The following is a 22,626-nucleotide window of genomic DNA, read 5'->3' as shown; positions in this document are numbered from 1 at the left end:
TAGAAGAAATTCTTAAATTTAGAAAGGACTGTTATGGAATGATCAATATTCATTACGATATGAAACTTCCAAATAAAGGCACCCAAGAAGTAAATGTAAACCAATCACAAAGAGAAAACTTCCAGCTGTCCCAGATTTATCTCCTGCAATTCTGTGCGTCAGTTTTCAAACATCTGAGGGAAAGGAAATGGAATTTCTCTCTTCCAAAATTATATCTACAAAGTTGCAGTTCTAGGAAAGGTGAGACATAATCAAATATAAAATCAGGAAGTAAATGTTTTAAAAGCCCTACTGAAAAAGTTAGTCAGTCCACACAAAAACCTGCACAATGATGTTTATAGCAGCTTTAATTATAATTGTCAAAACTTGGAAGCAACCAAGATATCCAAAATGGTGAATCAACAAACTGTGTTACATCCAGACAATGGAATATTATTTTGGGTAAACAGAAATGTGCTCTTAAGTCATGAAAAGGCATGGAGGAAACTTAAATGTGTATTACTAAGTGGAAGAAGCCAATCTGAAAAATCTATACACTTTTAATAATCTGTATGATTACAACTAAATGACATTCTGGAAAAGGCAAAACTATGGAGACAGTAAAAAGATCAATGATTGCCAGGGGTCACAGGGAGTGAGGGATGAACAGGTGGATCACTGAGGATTTTTAGGCCTGTGTGATACTATAATGGTGAATACATATAATTAAATATTTGTCCAAACCTATAGAATGTACAACAACAAGAGTAAGCTCTAATGTAAACTATGGACTCTGGGTGTTAAAGATGTGTCAGTAAGGCTCATCAATTCTAACAAATGTACTGCTTTGTTGGAGAATGCTGTGCCTGTGTGAGGCCAGGGGGTGTATGAGAAATTTCTTAACCTTCCACTCAATTTTGCTGTAAAGCTAAAACTGCTCCAAAAAACATGAATAAATAAATAATAAATTGTTCTAACAAAAAAAAAAAAAAAAGAAAAGAAAAATACCCAGGAACAAATTACAGCCACATGAAAGATGAACCACTTAGGGTTAAAATTAATCCAACCAAGAAATAAAGAATTCAAGAAAAGCAAAAATTGCAAAAGCACTGATAAGGACTGCTTAATGCATTAAACATTTAGGAAGTTCAAATAACTTTGGGAATCATGGTTATAGAATACTTAAATATTTAAATAGAAAAAATTCATAAAGTTGAAGAGTTCCTTTTGTAAAGCAAGCATAACTTTAATAATAAAACTTTAAAAAGCTTTAAAAACCCATTGATAAATTCACTTGGAAAAATTAAAGACAACTCTCTAAATAGAAAGAAAGCAAACACAGAAGTAAGTTTGAAAAAGAATAATTTGGCCAGGTTTAATGGCTCATGCCTGTAATCCCAGCACTTTGGGAGGCCAAGGCAGGTGGATCACCTGAGGTCAGGAGTTCGAGACCAACCTGGCCAACTTGGTGAAACCCCGTCTCTACTAAAAATACAAAAATTAGCTGGGCGTGATGGCACGTGCCTGTAATCCCAGCTACTTGGGAGGCTGAGGCAGGAGAATCACTTGAACCCAAGAGGTGGAGGTTGCAGTGAGCTAAGATTGCGCCATTGCACTCCAGCCTGGGTGACAGAGCGAGACTCTGTCTCAAAAAAAAAAAAAGAAAAGAAAAGAATCATTTCAAAATAGTCAAGTATGATTTATTTCAGGACACAATAATGGTTCAGTATTAGCAGCTAAAGGAAGAAAACTATATGAGTCAAGTAAAGATCATATAGTTCCTTAAAAAGACCTAGTATAGGCTGGGCGCGGTGGCTCAAGCCTGTAATCCCAGCACTTTGGGAGGCCGAGACGGGCGGATCACAAGGTCAGGAGATCGAGACCATCCTGGCTAATAGGGTGAAACCCCGTCTCTACTAAAAATACAAAAATTAGCTGGGCGTGATGGCACGTGCCTGTAATCCCAGCTACTTGGGAGGCTGAGGCAGGAGAATCACTTGAACCCAAGAGGTGGAGGTTGCAGTGAGCTGAGATCCGGCCACTGCACTCCAGCCTGGGTGACAGAGCGAGACTCCCCGTCTAAAAAAAAAAAAAAAAAAAAGACCTAGTATAAAGAAAATAGTAACACAAGAAGGACAAATTACCTAAACCAATGGTAAATATCATATCAAATGATAAAATTATAAAGTTAGTTACTTAATATCAGCAATAAAATCAGTGATACCTACAATAAATAACTATGACCTCCTGTGTCAATGATGTGTGGTATAATGTGTACTCTAATTCATGGTTTGTAAAATAAATGTCACAAACTTTAAACAAAATGTTAGTAACTGTTAAACTTTTAGATGCACATAAATTTTAACTTGCAGTTACACTTTTCAGAATCTCTCCTTCAAGACTAAAAGTGTCCATACATAAAGACTTATGTAGACCATCATTCGTAGGAGCAGAAAAATTAAAAACATGTTTTCTGAAGGCAAAATTGTTGAATTTTGCACATCCATTCAAACAAATAATTGCCAAGAAAACAAATAGCTGGTATGCCTAAGCCTAAAAGGATATCTATGAACTATTGCAAAATGAAGAAAAGAAAAATGCAGAGTAATGTATAATAAATAATTGCTTTATCAGAATCTAAATTTTAGCAAGAGTCTCACCTGATTTGTATGCCAGTTGAGATTGGGAAGCATTATTGTGTCTTTAAAAAAATTCATCATAAATCCACTAGAAAACTGTGATGAAATCCTATGCGGCAAAGGAAAGAAATGACATAAATACTGGCTTGGGGAGTGAAATTGAAAATAACAGTGTTTATAAGATGAATTCCCACTCTCTTAGAAAACATCCTAAAATTCAGATTGTTACACTTTAGTGATGCTATACTGTGCTTTTGTTTTAGATGGTCATCTTCTCAATAGTTGCTACTGATCTAAATGAATATGGATTTCTAGGGCTATTTTTTGGCACTGTCTTATTACCTCCCTTCACATTGATTGGCTCTCTCTTCATTTTTTCTGGGGTAAGTAGTTCCACTTCTATCCAGGGGTCATGAAATGTGTGACCATTTGAGAAAGCCATGAATATTGCAGAAATATAGGTAGAGTCCTCAGCTGTACACAATTTAAAGGTCTCTGTCTTTGGAAAGTCAGTTCTCTTGCCATGCCTGGGTAAGGGGCATAGTCTGATTCAGTAGGAAGCCATGCTTTGGCTTATGAAAGTCAAAGGCAGTAGCAGTTTAGTTCTCATGAGAACTCTCACTGTTGGGAGCCCTACTGAGAGGCTGAAGAGATGCCGTTTTTTTGTTAAGTTTTGGATATGTTGGATTGGAGAAATGTCAGGTAGCCAGTTAGATGCATGAGTTGGGAATTCAATGTGTCAGGGTGTGTGGTGATTGGGGTTAAATCTAGATATTTGAGATTGATCCATTTACAGATGGTATGAAAGCCATGTGACAATAATGTGACCTATGCAGTGAGTAGAAATAGAAATAAAAAGAAGGCCAATGACATGACCTTAAACTCCAAAATTTAGAGGTTGTGAAGAGGAGGAGCCAGCAAATTCATTTGAGATGGAGCCAGGGAGATACAGAACAAAAATGGCAGGCTTCTGTGTGCTGGAAGCTCTTCTCAGATGCTCAGAAGGGTGTGTGCCAGATGGCAATAAAGAACATTTCAAGAAGGAGGGAATGATTAAACCATCAAATGCTACTGTGAGCTCTAGAAAGCTGACAACTGAAAAGAGACCATTGGCTTTGACTACCCGAACGTCATTGGTGATCTTAACAAGGTTGATTTTCATGAAAGTGTCAACACAAAAGCACAGTAAGAGTGAACTTAGTAGAAAATGGGAAGGGAGAATGTGGTGACTGTGGGTAAAGGTAAGTATTTCTAGGGGATTTGGCAAAAATGGTAGCAGAAAAATTCAAGAATAAATGAATAGGGAGAATAGATTTTTGTCTGTTTGTGCTAAGAAAAAAATACCATGTTGATGTTAGAGAAATTTACACTGGAAAAAAGAGATAGAGGTTATCTCATGAGTAAGTCCATGAATAGCTGAGAAAAAATAGTATAAAGTCCACAAGTGGAGAGGGTGCTGTCCATAAAAGCAGGGACATTCCATATACTGAACATGAAATTATAATCTGATAATACAGACACTGGAGGCAGATAGTTTTGTGGCTTTGCTGGTAGAAAGATGAGATGATTCTCTTCTGACTGATTCTACATTTTTTTAGGAAAGTAAGAGGGGGAATTCATTAACTAACAGTGGCCAAGAGGGCTTGGGATTTTGAGAATTTGATGTGAAAAACTATTTCAGAGCATAGGTCAGTAGGATGGACAGACAGTGCCAAAGACCCTCTGCCCTACTTTTCAGTGAAGTCAGCAAAGTAAAGTTTTTCTTATTACAGTCTGCTTCTCAAATGCAGTTTAAGAAAGGCAGAGAGTTGGGTTCAATAAGGGTTGGATGCTTGGCAGTCAAATTTGACAAAGAAAAGAATAAGTGAGCAGTAGTTCCATATAAAAAGGAATTGAAGATATCATGGATTCTAAGCTAGAGAATGAAGTTAAAGACGTGAGGGTGATTATGGACAGTGGAAAAGGAGTTGGTGTGTTAGAAGTTCTCCAACTCCAAATTACAGAGTAGGAACATTAGCACAAGGATGCTGGAAAACTAAAATGTATTGGCAGAGGCCGGGTGCAGTGGCTCAAGCCTGTAATCCCAGCACTTTGGGAGTCTGAGACAGGTGGATCACCTGAGGCAGGGAGTTCGAGACCAGCCTGGCCAACATGGTGAAGCCCCATCTCTACTAGAAATACAAAAATTAGCTGTGTGTGGTAGTGGTTGCCTGTAATCCCAACTATTCAGGAGGCTGAGGCAGGAGAATTGCTTGAACCTGGGAAGCAGAGGCTACAATGAGCCGAGATCATACCACTGCACAACAGCCTGGGCAACAGAGCAAAACTCTGTCTCAAAAAAAAAAAAAAAAAATGTATCAACAGAGAGAGTAGAGATCTGGGAGCCTGAGGTTCAGTTTAAATGAAGCGCAATTATTGAAAGTGGGCAACTGGGGCACTTAAGAAAACAAAATCATTTGAAATGATGCCATCCAATGTGGGAAAGTCATCTTCTCTAGATGGTGGTTGGCTGTGATAGAAATTTACTGCAAAGGGCTTAAAATTGCTCAGGAAATGTGTTGGTAAATATAGCTCAGGAAAGAAAATTGTCCGTTTGCCTTTTATTTGCAAAAGAGTGGAGGATGTTGGAAAAATGTACTTATATGTATACATGTGGAACTCTAGGGGAAGAACTTTGTCTTCAGTTTGAAAAAGATTGCCATGATTATTCTCAAAAGTGGCTATAAGAGGGCAAGAGCAACATAAAGATTTCAGGGTTCTTGGGTGCATCATCGAGGGAAGACCACAAATGAAGAGAGAAATACAGGTAAGGTTAGAGGAGAGGGTTTGTCTTAAGACAGTCTTGCCATTGCTTCAGAGTCCTGCCAGCACCAGCCCAGGATTCTCCTAACAGAGCAAATCCTGCTGACTCACAGTGTTACATACAAAGGCATCCCAGCCTAGAGACACACTGGAAGCAAAGAAGACATACTGCACAGTCTTAAATTAACTTTTACATGATACCCAAGGGAGCATCAGGTAGAATGGTTGTAAGGCCATTGAATAGGCATCAATTTATCTTAAGTGGGATAAATTCCTTGAATAAATAAAGAGGGTTCACCTGAATACACTTACTGCTCATTTTACAGATTTCTCCCGACTCCATGGATTACTTAGGAGCTTCAGAATCTGAAATTGTATTCCTGGCACTGCTAATAGTAAGAAGACATTTTTTTCAACATTCTTGCATGAGGAAACACAACCTTTGTATGTTTTGAGTTTCTCTGAATTTCCTCAAATTAAGAAGGTTTGGACATTTTAAGCATTTGAAGCAACACACACACATATGTGCATGCACACACACACACACACACGATGGCTTTTAACCTGGACCCCTATTATTATTATTATTATTATCATTATCATTATTATTATTACTAAGATGGAGTTTCAATCTTGTTGCCCAGGCTGGAGTGCAATGGCATGATCTCAGTTCACTTCAACCTCTGCCTCCTGGGTTCAAGCAGTTCTCCTTCCTCAGCCTCTGGAGTAGCTGGGATTACAGGCATGCACCACCATGTGTGGCTAATTTTGTATTTTTAGTAGAGATGGGGTTTCCCTATGTTGGTCAAGATGGTCTCGAACTCCCAACCTCATGTGATCCACCTTCCTTGGCCTCCCAAAGTGCTAGGATTACAGGCATGAGCCAATACGCCCGGCGCTGGACCCCTGTCTTTACAATAATCATCTGTCATGGGTAGTACTGGTTTCACTTGCTACTATTATATTTCTGTTAGGGCTCTCTCTGAATAGCAGTGAGGCTAACTTTGACAGTTTCAAAGAATATTAAATAGGTTGTCTTTCAGCCTTGAAAAAATGAATGTTATCAAATCAAATTTTTATATAATCAAACTCCTTAAATTAATTCTAATATTGAAATCATTGTATTTATAGTGATACTAATTTTGATTGTCTTCCTTTTTCCCTAGCCTTACCTTCATTTTCTCATTTTTCTTTTCATTCTGCGATGTCTGGAAACGAACTGCAGGAAGAAATTAATGAGAAAAGATCCTGTGTTCAGGTTGAGAAAATCAAATAGAATTTCATGTTTCATTTTGACATTCATTTTTAAGAACTTTTTAATATGCTGAATTAAGTAAAAGGCACTTCAGAGGATGATTTTTAAAGACTGTAATATATAAAATTCTTATAACCGATAGTATAGGAATATATACTGAGCTTACAATCTAGAGAGAGAGACCACATTAGCACACACGAGACACTGGAAAATTAAGGCAGACTATAATTTTACTAGTAGAGGAAAGTTCTACGTAAGAGGTAGAATCTCTAAAATAATGGGTAAATACAGAAAAGCATTGGAAAAGTTAAGCCAATCCAGGAAGGAAGAGTAGTTTGTGCAATAAGAACAAGGATGAGATGAAGGCACCAGGAGCTCCTTTGTAGGCTTGTGCTGGGGGATAATGAAAAACGAAAGGGAGGCTGGATATTGGAGGATCTTGAAACAGAAAAGCATAGGGGAGGTTTTGCAAATTACGTAACGGGAAACCAAGACACCAATGTGTCTCGAACACTTGGCCTTCCATACAAAATATAAACCAAGCTTAAGTCTAATTTTTGTGGTAGCAGAGAAGAGTGACAAGATGACAGCCATGTTTTAGGAAACCAACAGGCAGCCGGAATGTCAGAGTGTAGTACAAGGAAGAGATAAAAGAATGAGCAGGAATCAATGGTGGGATGATGAAGGCAAGAACGAGTCTGTAGCAGAGAGGAAAGAATGATTCTGTCACACATTCCCAAGAAGTGACTGTGCTCAGTAACTAATTAAACATTGGTATGGTGATTAGATATCCTGGATTCTCTGGGACACATCCTTGATTCCAAATCTTTGGACACATGGTTCTCACAAAGACCTCAGAATTCCAAAATAACTGTTGTCAAAACTACAGTTCCTAGATTCCTTTCTTCATGCAACTCTGCTTCAAAATCCTTTGGCAGAGGGTGTATACCACTTTCTTCTTTGAAAGAAAACTCACCATCAACAAGGAGAATTAAGCTTTGGTAAAAAGCAAAGAAGATAGTAGGATATAATTACTCTACTCCTTGAAGGAAACTAGGCTGTTTGAAAGGCAGATGGTGCAAGTAGAAGAATAGAGAGGAATGAATCTACACCAAAAATTGGAAGTATAGGGAAAATTCATTAATTTTGATACAAGATTTTTAACCTGAAGTTTATCGTTATCACACTGTTTTGATTTCAGAATTTCTCCAAGAAGTAACGCTGTTTTTCCAAACCCAGAAGAGCCTGAAGGAGAGGAGGAAGATATCCAGACGGAAAGAATGAGAACAGCGAATGCTATGGGTGTCAGAGACTTTGATGAGGTAGAACTCAGAAATGTTCTTCATCAAATATTTTTTTTCTGACAGATAAAGTGAGCAACCTTCTAAGTTTAGTTTTTGAAAAACACTTGGGGTTCTTTCACTCTTACACATATAGCTTATTACTTGACTTCAGTGGGTATGCAAGGCCCACAAATCTAAGAGAGCAAAGAAAACACACACAATGCACTTTGGGAGGCTGACGTGGGAAGATCACTTAGGGCCAGGTGTTTGAGACCAGCCTGGGCAACAAGTAAGATCCCATCTCTACAAAATGAAAAATAAAATTTAAAAAAAATTAGAAGAGCGTGGTGGCATGTGTCTGTAGTCCTAGCTACTCAGAAGTCTGAGGCTGGACGATCACTTGAGCCTGAGAGTTCAGGGCTACAGTGAACTATAATTGCACCATTGCACCCCAGCTTGGGTGACAGAGTAAGACCCTGTCTCAAGAAACACACGTACGTGCACACATACACAGAGACTTTGACTTACATCGATTTATTTTTCAGGGTCGTGGTTTTGATAAGTACAGCTAAACATTACAAAACTTAAGTAAGATTTTGTGTTTTATAACCAAAGTAAAGCTTATTGCAAGTCACTCAGAGAGAGCTTGTCTGACGTGTATATGTGTTTGTGTGCATGATTGTTTATGGGAGTGTGTGTCTTATCAAATCTGTTGGTTCAGTGACTGTCTCTATTCCTGCTCTCCAAAGAACAAATCCCAGAATATGGTGCAAATGCCCTTTCCTGGTAGGAATATAGACTGTGAGAGTTCACTTGAAAATGACAGTTTCTAGGGGAAGAAGTGGTTTGATTCATGATTCTGTATAAGGAAATGTTTGGTGACAAGAGTGTGGAGCATTCTCTCAGTTCAAGATGAGAATAAAGTCCTGTTGCTATTTACTTGTCTTTACAGACACCCGTCATCATTGCCAGCTGTCTACGGAAGGAATATGCAGGCAAAAAGAAAAATTGCTTTTCTAAAAGGAAGAAAAAAATTGCCACAAGAAATGTCTCTTTTTGTGTTAAAAAAGGTTGGAAACAGTAATTCCGTTAGTAGAGCAATCTTGAATCTGAAGACTGGATTATTCAGGGAATAAGAGTGTCTGAATCTGGGGCATCTGTTGACAAATGCAGCAGGCTAAGGCTGCTCCTTCTGCTTGAAAACCTCAGTTGAAATGATAACGGCATTTTTTCTTTACATAGGAAGACAGTTATGTCTGTTCTGTAACACAGACAGAACAACAACAATGAAAAGAGGTGGTCTTTCTGTTAAGAAGGATGGTATAGTTTTTAGGTAATTTTATTGTGGTGAATACTACACAGAAGGGAGCCAACGGAGGCATAGCAGTGCTTTCTTCATTCCCCCAAAACAGCACATTTTGTGAAAGTGGTGGGGGGTGTTCAGTGCAACAGGCTTTGGAATCAAAATATGTTACAACTTACAGCTCAGCCTCTTACTGTCTGTATGATGTGGGGCAAGTTATTGATCCTCTTTAAGTTTCAGCTTCCTCACCTGTAAAATGAAGCTAGTTATAATGCTCAGGTGCCTCTGTGTGTGTGTGTGTGTGTGTGTGAGAGAGAGAGAGAGAGAGAGGAATAAGTGAAATAATGTATACAGCACATTTCACATAGCACTTGACACACAGTGAGCCCTCAAATGGTATTTGCTTTTATTTTTGTTGCAATTATTTGTATATTTCTGAGCATACCACTTTCTTTCAGGCGAAGTTATAGGGCTGTTAGGACACAATGGAGCTGGTAAAAGTACAACTATTAAGATGATAACTGGAGACACCAAACCAACTGCAGGACAGGTCAGTAAAACGCACAGGAATGTGGTCATTAGCGCCACCTCGGATAAACATTTTACAACGAATGTTGATGGCAATAATAGACTATGTAGTTGATCCTTAATCACTTAGTGTGATTTATGCATTGAATAAAAAGGATTGATTAAAAATTTATGTTTTTAATTCCAAAAAGTTTGTTTCTGAGAAGGACTACATATCATATATACTATGCATGTTATTGAGTGAGAAATAAAGATATTAAAAGGAAACATATCTTCCTCAAAGTCAGATATCTTTGCTTTATTGATTTATGTATCCATGAACTTTGTTGAATGTAATGGCCTCACCCAGCATGACACTAGAAACCGCTGTCAGAATAATGACAACTCCTGCTTCTGTGGTTGCAGAGTCATGAGTCTTCATATTTAATGACTGTCCTCTACCTATATGCTACAATTAAAGATTCTGTGTGACTCGTGTAACAATAAGAGTCCATTAGCTAGTAAAACTTCATAGGTCTTTAAGAAGGTGTATACCACAGAAACTTTCTTACAATTATTGAAACATTTGTTGGCCCTGATTATGTAATGTAGTGACAGAGCAGTTGAGGGTATTATTGCAGATACATTGACATTCTTGAAGGACAATGGTGATTCTGGGCTAATGGTAAAAGATCCAGGGTTTATTAAGACAAGAGAAATCAGATGTAATGAAAAAAATGGATAATTACCTAAATTGCAAAGCAAAAACTAGAATAATATATGAGTACCACTTGGTGATATGTCTAGGCCAAGTTTGGGGAAAATGATGGACAGAACAAAGGACCACAACTTCGAAGAGGAAATGCTATTGACCTTTAACATGAGGTCAATGTCAGAGGGAGTGTTTACGAAGGAAGGTCGCACAGTGGTGTTCATTGCTACAGAGGTTTCCTGTCCTTCCATTTCCACTCTTGCCTCACACCGCAGCAAGAACAGTCTTTAAAAATGCAAATGAGGGCTGGGCACGGTGGCTCCCACCTGTAATCCCAGCACTTTGGGATACCGAGGTGGGCAGATCACCTGAGGTTGGGAGTTTGAGACCAGCCTGACCAATATGGAGAAAGGTAGATCCCAGCTTCAAGTCCCAGATTTACCTTGTTGTGACCTTGTACAAGTTTCATAATCCATGCTTGTGTTAATTTTCTGTATGTAAAACATCAACGATAAAATGAACGTCTAACACATACAGGGGTTCTGTAAGGATAGGATAATGTAATTAAACATATATCATATGCTTAGATAATGGCACATAGCAAGTACTGAGGACATGTTAGACGTTCTTATTATTGTAAAGCATAGTCTGCCTCATAAAAATAATAAATGCTATCATGTATATATTGGTTCCTATGGGCTAAACACAGTGCTAAAAGTTTTTTGCTTATATCTTAGTTCAGGATTTCTCAACCTTGATTATTATGTACTTGATAATGTCATTTTGTTGTGGGGAGCTGTTCTGTGCATACTAGGATGTTTGGCAGCACCCTTTGCCTCTACTTACTAGATGCCAGTAATATTGTTTTCCCAATGCATATACACATGAATTGTGGCAACAAAATGTATCTCCAGACATTGTTAAATATCCCCTAGGAGGAGGATTCACCTGGCTGAGAACCACTGCCTTATTGCAAGATAAATCCTATAATTTTAACTATCACTGGTGAAACAGATTTCTCAACAAGTATCTATTCCTGTGAATATTTGGATCAATGAATGAAGCCAAGTAAAAGCTACTCGAATCAGCAACCTTGAGTTCAATCATGGTCATGGAATTGGTAATAAAGTCTACACTATAATGGACAACCATGGAATGTCTGCCTTTTAAAGTGGGCTTTTACCACCTTTTCCCAGAACTAAGTGATTGCTGATTTGCATTTGTGCACTTAGCACCTGTGTGTATGAAGAGAAGGGCGTCACTGAGGTATGCACCTACGTGCACATACATATACGTGACATTTGGGATAGAATCTGATAATGAACTTATTTCGTGTAGGTGATTTTGAAAGGGAGCGGCGGAGGGGACCCCCTGGGCTTCCTGGGGTACTGCCCTCAGGAGAACGCGCTGTGGCCCAACCTGACAGTGAGGCAGCACCTGGAGGTGTACGCCGCCGTGAAAGGGCTCAGGAAAGGGGATGCGACAATCGCCATCACACGGTACCTGGGGCTGGGGGGCGCTCCCCTTCTTTGCTGAGGGCATGTTGTATTAATGACATACACACAAAATGAAGACAGGTAGGTGCTAATTGATGACCCCATGCTTGTGGGAGAAGACTTGGTCATCTAGAACTCCATTCAGTGTTGTTTTCTCTCACTTTGAGCCTGGAGAGAAAAATGTTTATTGATTATTCTTTTTCTTTTCTTTTCTTTTTCTTTTCTTTCTTTTTTTTTTTTTTTTTTGAGACGGAGTCTGGCTCTGCCACCCAGGCTGGAGTGCTCACTGCAACCTCCGCTTCTTGGGTTCAAGCGATTCTTGTGCCTCAGCCTCCCAAGTAGCTGGGATTACAGGCACCCGCCATCATGCCGGGTTAATTTTTGTATTTTTGTAGAGACAGGGTTTCAGCATGTTGGCCAGGCTGGTCTTGAACTCTTGACCCACAGGTGATCTGCCCACTTTGGCCTCCCAAAGTGCTGGGATTACAGGTGTGAGCCACCGTGCCCAGACTGATTATTCTTGGTTTTTGTTTGTTTGTTTTGTTTTTTGAGATGGGGTCTTGCTCTGTCATCAGGCTGGAGTACAGTGGCGCAATCTCGGCTCACTGCAACCTCCGCCTCCCAGGTTCAAGCAATCCTCCTGCCTCAGCCTCCTGAGTAGCTGGGACTACAGGTGCACGCCACCATGCCCAGCTAATTTTTGTAATTTTGGTAGAGACAGGGTTTCACCATGTTGACCAGGATGGTCTCGATCTCTTGACCTTGTGATCCGCCCTCCTCAGCCTCCCAAAGTGCTGGGATTACAGGTGTGAGCCACTGCACCCAGTCCAGCCTGATTATTCTCAATATGGAAAGACATCATTGAAAATATGAGTTTGATGACTATGAAAGGTTCATAAAGTACCTAGATGGTTTAAATTTTATGACCACTCTGACCACTCATAAACACCTTCCCCACTGTCGTGTTTCTCCTGATTTGCTCATTCTCTCACGTACATTCGCCAGTGTTGGGATCATGTGGATTGCCTCTGTTTTCTTCAGATTAGCGGATGCGCTCAAGCTGCAGGACCAGCTGAAGGCTCCTGTGAAGACCTTGTCAGAGGGAATAAAGAGAAAGGTATGGGCAGGGCTTGGTGTTGCTCTGCAAGTGCCACAGATGGGAACCAGAGGGGCTGTTCCTCCCGTTGCAGCTGTGCTTCATGCTGAGCATCCTGGGGAACCCGTCAGTGGTGCTTCTGGATGAGCCGTCGACCGGGATGGACCCCGAGGGGCAGCAGCAAATGTGGTGAGGTGCTATCGTGAGCAACCACTGCATGAGTGTATTGATCCTGTGAAAACTGGTCTGAAAAATCATTGTTTACTCAGAAAGGGAAAGACACACACAGTATCAGGAAAAGCAATATTCTAGGAAAATAAATTATGTGATTTCAAATCACAACCAGCTTTTATTCAGAAGAAAAAGCTGTATTATCTCACCCTAATATTTGCTTGAATAAATTTTGTGTCTGTTCCTACATGAAACATTTTTATCCAGTCAAATCCATCGATAATTAAGCTTTAAATCTTTCTGCAACATCACCTGATATACAGTTCTTATGGAGGAAAAAAACATTCCAAATCTTTGATATATTTTTTAATTATTTTTGGGAAATTTCTGAATCCTGTCATTTTGTACCTATAGGGAGTATGTCATGATTATCTAGCTTTTTAGTAAATTCTCCTAATTTTCTTTGCTCCCACTGCATTCTCATAAATATTCCTGAACTTAGTATTTTTATAGATAGCATCTTACCCAATATCATTTTCTATGCTCTGAATTATATACTCTAACCAATAGTTTGGTTATTTCCACGCCTGTCATCCCTACACACACCCCTTCTTTGTCTAGTCTGAATTTGCTGCATGTTTCATCTGTGCATTGATGGAAACTTCTTTTAAAAAAGTCCAGATACGGCCGGGCGCGGTGGCTCAAGCCTGTAATCCCAGCACTTTGGGAGGCCCGGGCGGATCACGAGGTCAGGAGATCGAGACCATCCTGGCTAACATGGTGAAACCCCGTCTCTACTAAAAATACAAAAAATTAGCCGGGCGAGGTGGCGGGCGCCTGTAGTCCCAGCTACTCGGGAGGCTGAGGCAGGAGAATGGCGGGAACCCGGGAGGCGGAGCTTGTAGTGAGCCGAGATCGCGAAATGAAGTTCTAATTGTGTTGGTAATGTCCCACTCCGTCTCAAAAAAAAAAAAAAAAAGTCCAGATACCTTGAGTATATCCATGAGTTTGTGTTTTCCCTTGACTTAACTTTAGGCAGGTGATTCGGGCCACCTTTAGAAACACGGAGAGGGGCGCCCTCCTGACCACCCACTACATGGCAGAGGCCGAGGCAGTGTGTGACCGAGTGGCCATCATGGTGTCAGGAAGGCTGAGGTGAGTGTCTGTCAAAGCCGGCGCTCAACCCCCAGGTTGTGAGCTATGAACACAGTTTGTTTCCCTGAACATTGTGAGGAGCTAGCGTGGTTACTCCCAACTCTATGTGGCCTTACTCTGGCCTCCAGAGGCTGAACATCACAAGCCATACATTTTTCTCTTTTCTTCCTTGACTTTATCCTTCTCTTACCTCCAGATGTATCGGTTCCATCCAACACCTGAAAAGCAAATTTGGCAAAGATTACCTGCTGGAGATGAAGGTGAAGAACCTGGCACAAGTGGAGCCCCTCCACGCAGAGATCCTGAGGCTTTTCCCCCAGGCTGCTGGGCAGGAAAGGTAGACACAGGTGTTTTGTTTTATCACAGTCCTTGGTTTCTGTTTCTGTATTTCCACTATGATGACAGAATAAGAGCTTTATCTTCTCATTCTTTAACTCTATGGTAATTGCAAGTACTTTACTTAGAGAAAATTCAATTCCAAGGGCTCCCACAAGAGGGAAATAAGAGAACAAAGTGCTGAATTGAAAGCTGACTCTTGTAAGAGAATCAGCATGCATGGGGGCTCTAACGTGCGCCAGATACTTCCTGATGCATGCATGCACTTAGGTCATCTCAGGAGTTCCTTCCAGAGGGTAAAACCATCCCTCATTAAAGGAGGTCACCTTCATAAAGCCCATGCCAGAGTGCCAGACATCAAAGTTCAGTGAATAGTGTCTCTTAACATTTCTATATATTATTATCAGTAAAATCAACTGAGGCTCAGAGTGTGGAGACAGCAGTAGAATCTAGTTCTTTTTACTGAAATGCTACTCTCTTCTCACTAAGAAGAAGGGTAAGTAGTTCTGCTTCTTCCCTTCATAAGGCACAGGGGCTGTCAATTTCCTTCCCTTTGTCTTTCATTCCTCCTCTTAGTAGATTGACTTCTTGTTGATCAAAGAGCACTTACATTATGAGTGTCTCTCTAACACCATACAGATGTGAATATTTAAACAAGTTGTTGACGATATTGTTGCTCCTTTTAATTGTTTTATCTTTATTTTTTGAGACAGGATCTCACTCTGTCACCCAGTCTAAAGTGCAGTGGTGCAATCACCGCTCACTGCAGCCTCAATCTCATGGGCTCAAGTGGTCCTCCTGCCTCAGCCCCCATGGTGGCTTGAAATACAGGCATACACCACCATGCCTGGCTAATTTTTAAGTTTTTTTGTGGAGATGGGATCTCAATCTGTTTCCCAGACTGGTCTCAAACTCATAGGCTCAAGCAATCTTCCCCTCTCGGCCTCCCAAATTGCAGTGGTTACAGGAATCATGAGTCACCGTGCCTAGCCTTGTTGCCCTTTTTAGACTTGTACCCATCAGGGGTTGCAACCTTGACACCTGGAGTTCAGCCTCACTCTCTTCCCTTCACAGGTTCTCCTCCCTGATGGTCTATAAGTTGCCTGTTGAGGATGTGCGACCTTTATCACAGGCTTTCTTCAAATTAGAGATAGGTAAGAGTGACTGTTTAGAGACAAAACTCTGGGAAATGGATAAACCTAAATCTGACATAAAACCACTATTTAAAAAATGCATAAACATAGAATTATGCTATCACATCATTAATACATTACTAAGACTGTTAATTCAGTGTGTTTCAACAAGGGGTGATTTGGCAATATCTGGGAAGATGTGGGGTTCTTACAAGTGGGGACAGAGAGGTTGGATGCAACTGGTTTCTGGTGGGTGGAGGCCGGGGATGATGCTGAACACCCCACAATGCATTGGTCATCCATCACAGGAAAGAACGACCAACCAAAATGTCATTAGTGCTGGGGCTAAGGAACCCTACTGTAATTGAACAAGGTTCTGGGAGAAAGAGACCATTGCCATTGCCATTCAGGCATAGATTATCCACAAATTCATACAAGCAGAAACATATGAATTTGTTTTCTGCCTCTATGTATTGTTTGATAGCCATCTATTAATAGATGCAGATAAGGAGGTTCCTGTCTCTGTTTAGGTGTGTTAATCTGTGACTCATTTTAGACCCTTGGCTTTTGGTCTTTGCATACTGCATCAATGTATCAGGGGCTTGGTTTTTCCCTGTCATGTTAGTGTATGAAATCTGATGAGTTAGTGTATGAAACCTCATGCCCCTTCTTGAGCTATGCTTTCTGGCTTGTCACCCACCTTCATCAGAGGCCTCAAGCATCCTAGCTTTTTTTTTTTTTTTTTTTTTTTTTGAGACGGAGTCTTGCTCTGTCACCAGGCTGGCAGGCTGGAGTGGTGCAGTGATGCAATCTCGGCTCACTGCACCTCTGCCTCCTGGGTTCAAGCAATTCTCCTGCCTCAGCCTCCCAAGCAGCTGGGACTACAGGCACCCGCCAGCACGCCCAACTAATTTTTGTATTTTTGGGAGAAACAGAGTTTCAACATGTTGGCCAGGATGGTCATCCTAGATTTTAATGGGATTCTTCTTGAGACAGGATTAGGATCACCCAAATAGGTTTTCGTTTCACTTTCTCATCCTGTTGGTCAACCTCACTCTGTGGTCTATGTGGCCATTTTTCACACTGACCACACTGACCATTATGCCCCGATGGCTGGTTGGCATCTTTCCAGTTGGAAGGATTCCACAGTGAGATCAACAGGAAGTATTTTATAATGGATTAGGAGCAGAGATTGATGTTTCAGGAAGGCTGCCTCCCTAGAGGCTTTTTTAAAAAGCCTACTCATGTTTCTGCTTTCAAAAGTGTTCTCTCCCACCTCAAATTCCTTCTGCAGTACTTGATTTGCTAAAAGTGAAATTCTCATTCAGGAGGAAAACAACTATTTATCAGAATTTCTTGCTCCAATATGTGACGATGACATAAAGTACAAAATGTGGAGATGTAAGCTAGCATTTTTTCCTCCAAATGTTCTTGAACACCATTACATTCTCAGGTGCGATACACTTATTGAATGGGCTGGGCACGGTGTCGTCCAAGCAAAATGCCTGCTCCATGGCAATCCCTTTGCCTTGTTGCATAGATTCATTCTTTCCTACCACCAATCTCTTCTGGGTAATGTAAACTCCAGCAAAACCCTAGCCTCACATGCCCTTTCCAGGTCATACTTGCTTCCAATTTGGAGACCTACAGCTAGGAAGGTGAAATGGTCAGTTTTATGTTTTGTCTTTCTCTATTTCCTCCATGACTCATAAATGAATGTTTTGGGCCTCTCCAGGGTGTAGTGTAGGAGGAAAAAAGAAAAGATAATATGGCATCTGATCTTGATCTGATCATTAGAGCTATGATATCACATTGGGATCTCCAGTATAGAAATGAAGAATTGCTGGCCCTTTCTTTCATTGGATGCTTTTATGGATTCCCTGATGACTTTCTTTCCCCTCTCATCTATTGTCTCTGACTACAGCTCCCTGGGGTGGGTGATGCATCCTGCTTTTGGCTCCTGTGACCACCTGGCAGCCCCTGAGTCCCTTTCTTGAAACCCCTTTACCTTTCCAGGTGATCTTCTCAAGACACCTCCCCTTTGAAATCCATGAGAAACACACAAGCATCTTTGCTTCTCTAAACTCTACAAGTACAGGGAAGTCAGCCACCCACTGTATTTCTTCTTCACATGTTTCCAGATATAAGATAGGGACTAGTCCTATGTCCAAGGAAAGAAGAAAGAAAATGCCACAGCAGTTTGACACTGTCCAAAATAAATATTTGCCTTCCAGTCTTATTTTTCCATTCATTATCTTCCTCTTCTTATGTATCTACATGGTCGGGGTCTCAGTCATAGTTCAAATTGGTAAACAGACGGTAAACTCAAAATAGGATAATTCAAGGAACTTGTGTTTGTCAGAAGACTCTATCAGGGGAAACCCCACCCCCGATATTTAACGTGGGTTCTTTTTTATTTCCCTAAGTGTCAGCTGGTCTGAGAAATAAAGGAAAAGAATACAAAGGAGAGAAATTTAAAAACTGGGAGTCTGGGGAAGACATCACATTTTGGCAGTTTCCATGATGCTCCCCAAGTCATAAAACCAGCAAGTTTTTATTAGCTATTTTCAAAAGGGGAGGGAGTGCACGAATAGGGTGTGGGTCACAGAGATCACATGCTTCACAAGGTAATAAAATATCACAAAGCAAATGGAGGCAGGGCGAGATCACAGGACCACAGGATGGGGCGAAATTAAAATTGCTAATGAAGTTTCAGGCACACATTGTCATTGATAACATCTTATCAGGAGACAGGGTTTGAGAGCAGACAACCTGTCTGACCAAAATTTATTAGGCAGGAATTTCCTCGTCCTAATAAGCCTGGGAGCACTACAGGAGATGGGGGCTTATTTCATCCCTTCGGCTTCCACCATGGCCATTCATAGACCTACCCTCAGGGGCACATTCTCTTTTCTCAGGGATGTTCCTTGCTGAGAGAAAGAATTCAGTGATATTTCTTCTATTTGCTTTTGAAAGAAGAGAAATATGGCTCCATTCTGTTCGGCTTACTGGCAGTCAGAGTTCAAGGTTATCCCTCTTGTTCCCTGAACATCGCTGTCATCCTGTTCTTTTTTCAAGGTGCCCAGATTTCATATTGCTCAAACAAATATGCTCTACAAACAATTTGTGTAGTTAATACAATCATCACAGAGTCCTGAGGCTACATACATCCTCCTCAGTTTATGAATATGATGGGATTAAGAGATTAAAGACAGGCATAGGAAATCACAAGAGTATTGATGGAGAAGTGATAAGTGTCCACGAAATCTTCAAAATTTATGTTCAGAGATTGCAGTAAAGACAAGTGTAAGAAATTATTAAAGTATTAATTTGGGGAACTAATAAATGTCCATGAAATCTTCACAATTTATGTTCTTCTCTCGTGGCTTCAGCCGGTCCCTCCGTTCGGGGTCCCTGACTTCCCGCAACGAGACTCTTTGCAAAGGTACATGAAACAGTGCAATTACCTGAGATGAGAAACAGTAGAAGTGTTAACCATTCTTATGTCCAAAGGGACTAAGAGAGGAAGCGGTGACCTGAACTTGAGGGTAGAGTCATGTAGAACCTACTACCTTGAGAGAAACAAGGCACACACTTGGTGTCAGGGAGGAAGTGAAAGAATAAATGCCTTGACCTCCTGCATCCCCTGTCCTTCCTGATGGGCTTGCCATTGGTGACATCCACCAGAAGACATCTGTTACATCAGCCTTTGGAGTAGACAAGAATGAGGGCTGGTATAGAGGGGTACATGGTCATTGTCTAGCACAGAGGGTACCATCTCTTAGCTTGTTCTGCACAGATGCTCTGGAACCTCTGATACTGCTTTCTAGTTTTGTGGTGCCTCTACCAATACTCTAGACGAATGGGGTGGAGTTTCCTTCCTGTTATATGACTATATCATGCATTTGCTTTCCCATATTTAGTCTAAGAATACTTACTACCTTATCTTTTATGTTTAAGATCTACTTGCATGTATTTTGGTTCATAACTTGGTAAAACTCACTGAAAAAAAATAGAATTCCTAATGTATGTTCAATTCTTATGCAGTTAAACAGAGCTTCGACCTGGAGGAGTACAGCCTTTCACAGTCTACCCTGGAGCAGGTGGGTCATTTTTAGTGATTCTATATCATCTATGGAATATATATATATAATGCGTTCGCTTGGAGCTGCAGGAGGCAGTATGGCATTGTTCTCCTCTCTTTACTGCTTTCCTTCCTTTTAGGTTTTCCTGGAGCTCGCCAAGGAGCAGGAGCTGGGTGATCTTGAAGATGACTTTAATCCCTCGGTGAAGTGGAAGCTCCTCCCTCAGGAAGAGCCTTAAAGCTCCAGATACCCTATGTCTTTCTTTAATCCTATGACTCTTTAAAAGATAATATTTTATAGCCTTAATATACCTTATCTCAGAGGTAGTACAAAATGCCTTTGAAACTCATGCAATAATGATCCTCAATAGTATTTCTTACAGCGAGACAACAGGGGATGTCAATGAGGGTGATGTTAGGGCATAAGGCTAAGCCACACCATGCAGCCTTTGTGCCAGCAACCAAATCCCATGTTTCCTACTGTGTTAAGTTCAAAAATGCGTTTATTATAGAATTGTCTACATTTCTGAGGATTTCATGGAGAATGCTTAATTTTCTTTCTCTGAACTTCAAAATATTAAACACTTTCTTATGTTTTTGATTAAAGTATAAATTAAGACATCCTGTTGACTTCCGGGTAAGGGGAGTCAATTGATTACCCAGCAGCACAGTATTTGCTTTTTATAATTCACTTTTAAAATACTTATTCTTAATTCACTGGTTTTCCTTTTCTGTCATTTTTCAGAGTTTAGATTGTGAGTCCATGTTTTGTCTGTTGTGCCTTTAAAGCAAATTTGAGATCTATATCCTTTTACTATAAATATACATGCACACATATGTTTATTGCAGCACTGTTTACAATAGCAAAGACTGGGAACCAACGCCAAATACCCATCAATGATAGACTGGATAAAGAAAATGTGGCACATATACACCGTGGAATACTATGCAGCCATAGAAAGGGATGACTTCATGTCCTTCACAGGGACATGGATGAAGCTGGAAAACATCATCTTCAGCAAACAAACAGAGGAACAGAAAACCAAACACTGCATGTTCTCACTCGTAAGTGGGAGTTGAACAATGAGAACACATGGACACAGGGAGGGGAACATCACACATTGGAGTCTGTTGAGGGGTGGGGGGCTAGGGGAGGGATAGGAGAAATACATGATGGAGATGATGGGTTGATGGGTGCAGCAAACCACCATGGCACATGTATGCCTGTGCAACAAACCTGCACATTCTGCACATTCTGCACATGTACCCCAGAACTTAAAGTATAATAAAAATAAATAAATAAATAATTTCAGTAAGAACCTGAATGATCAAGTTGAACACATATATACACATATATATGTTATATACAAGTTTGAAACATATTTCTGTTTTTCTATGTTTTTTTAATGATGCAAGGGTATACTCTTATGCAAAGAATTAAAACTTCATAGGTCTTAATTTCCCATATCTCTATATATTATGACCTATCCAACTGGTAACCCTATAAACACCTTAAAATAAACACAATATATTTGTATACTCTTATTTAGGTGAGTTTTTGTTGTTGTTAATACTATTACTATTGCTATCTAATTGAACACTTGAAGGCAGTTGTGTGAAAGACCTTGGCTTTGATTTTAGTTGTTTCTTACATTCTTCTAGTTTTTAAAAATAAAACGCTTCCATCAACCCGTGAGAATATTCATATGAGACCTTGGGTCAAGGGCCCCAGACTTCTTTTTTTTTTTTTTCTTTTTCTTGAGACAGAGTCTCGCTGTCTCCCAGGTTGGAGTGCAGTGGCAGGATTTCGGTTCACTGCAAGCTCCACCTCCCGGGTTCACGCCATTCTCCTGCCTCAGCCTCCCAAGTAGCTGGGACTACAGGCACCCACCACCATGCCTGGCTAATGTTTTGAATTTTTAGTAGAGACGGGGTTTCACCGTGTTAGCCAGGATGGTCTTGATCTCCTGATCTCATGATCTGCTCACCTCAGCCTCCCAAAGTGCTGGGATCACAGGCATGAGCCACCGCGCCCGGCCCAGACTTCTTATTTTTTTTAAAAAGAGACATTAATACTGATCCTACTGAGTCACTTGATTTTTATAAGTCACAGATGAGTTGATACAAGTCAATACATTGAAAACTGTAGTTCACTTTACATATATTAGTAGTAGAATGTTTCTTGCAATAAGCCAAATTGCCAGAGTGTGCCATTATCATTGTATATAAGGCCTGTGCCTTAAATAAGACTTGATTTTATAAGACTGAGTTCAGCCACACTAATGACACTCAGACTCAGTTCTTCAGTGAAGCATTTTTCAACAAGAACATGTCAATGTGCTATATGTTGGGAACTGATGAAGAAATGCTTACATCATTTCAGTATTCTAAAAGTATGTTCCCAAAGCTAAAAAAATGCTAATAATAATCTCAGTGAAAGTGTGTTAAGCAAAGGATTTATATCCAACAGTTCTATAAAAGAAACTGAAACAGTAAACTTGAGCCACATAAAAATTCTAGAGCTATAGTAATTTTGGAAGCATAGTATGATAATGGCAATATTATCATTATTTATAAGACTAAGAATACACATTATAATTAGGTTCTGAACATATATTGATTATTTTATGCAATCTTCATAATAACATTACCAACAAATATTCTTATTTATATTT

The 22,626-nt window shown here is 40.2% G+C and overlaps 1 protein-coding gene across 2 annotated transcripts in view; it reads left to right on the top strand.

Moving 5' to 3' along the window:
- The window catches only part of ABCA9 (ATP-binding cassette, sub-family A (ABC1), member 9), a 78,849-nt gene extending 57,204 nt beyond the window's left edge, over positions 1-21,645 (top strand). For both annotated transcript variants that reach the window (XM_011933359.1, XM_011933433.1), the window contains 14 exons: positions 2,882-3,001; positions 5,747-5,815; positions 6,587-6,678; positions 7,877-7,997; positions 8,911-9,028; positions 9,720-9,811; positions 11,819-11,979; positions 13,018-13,093; positions 13,167-13,261; positions 14,279-14,398; positions 14,595-14,735; positions 15,809-15,888; positions 19,915-19,970; positions 20,092-21,645. In XM_011933359.1, the coding sequence (XP_011788749.1) occupies positions 2,882-3,001; positions 5,747-5,815; positions 6,587-6,678; positions 7,877-7,997; positions 8,911-9,028; positions 9,720-9,811; positions 11,819-11,979; positions 13,018-13,093; positions 13,167-13,261; positions 14,279-14,398; positions 14,595-14,735; positions 15,809-15,888; positions 19,915-19,970; positions 20,092-20,190 (1,440 nt within the window). In that variant the 3' untranslated portion in view covers positions 20,191-21,645. The remainder of the gene's footprint in view (positions 1-2,881; positions 3,002-5,746; positions 5,816-6,586; positions 6,679-7,876; positions 7,998-8,910; positions 9,029-9,719; positions 9,812-11,818; positions 11,980-13,017; positions 13,094-13,166; positions 13,262-14,278; positions 14,399-14,594; positions 14,736-15,808; positions 15,889-19,914; positions 19,971-20,091) is intronic.
- The last annotated feature ends 981 nt before the right edge of the window (positions 21,646-22,626 follow it).

This window comes from Colobus angolensis, unplaced genomic scaffold, assembly GCF_000951035.1.
Source record: "Colobus angolensis palliatus isolate OR3802 unplaced genomic scaffold, Cang.pa_1.0 Scaffold1, whole genome shotgun sequence".
NCBI classification, from domain to species: domain Eukaryota; kingdom Metazoa; phylum Chordata; class Mammalia; order Primates; family Cercopithecidae; genus Colobus; species Colobus angolensis.
The sequence above is the reverse complement of the archived record's forward strand: the minus strand, read 5'-3'. Positions and strand labels throughout refer to the sequence as shown.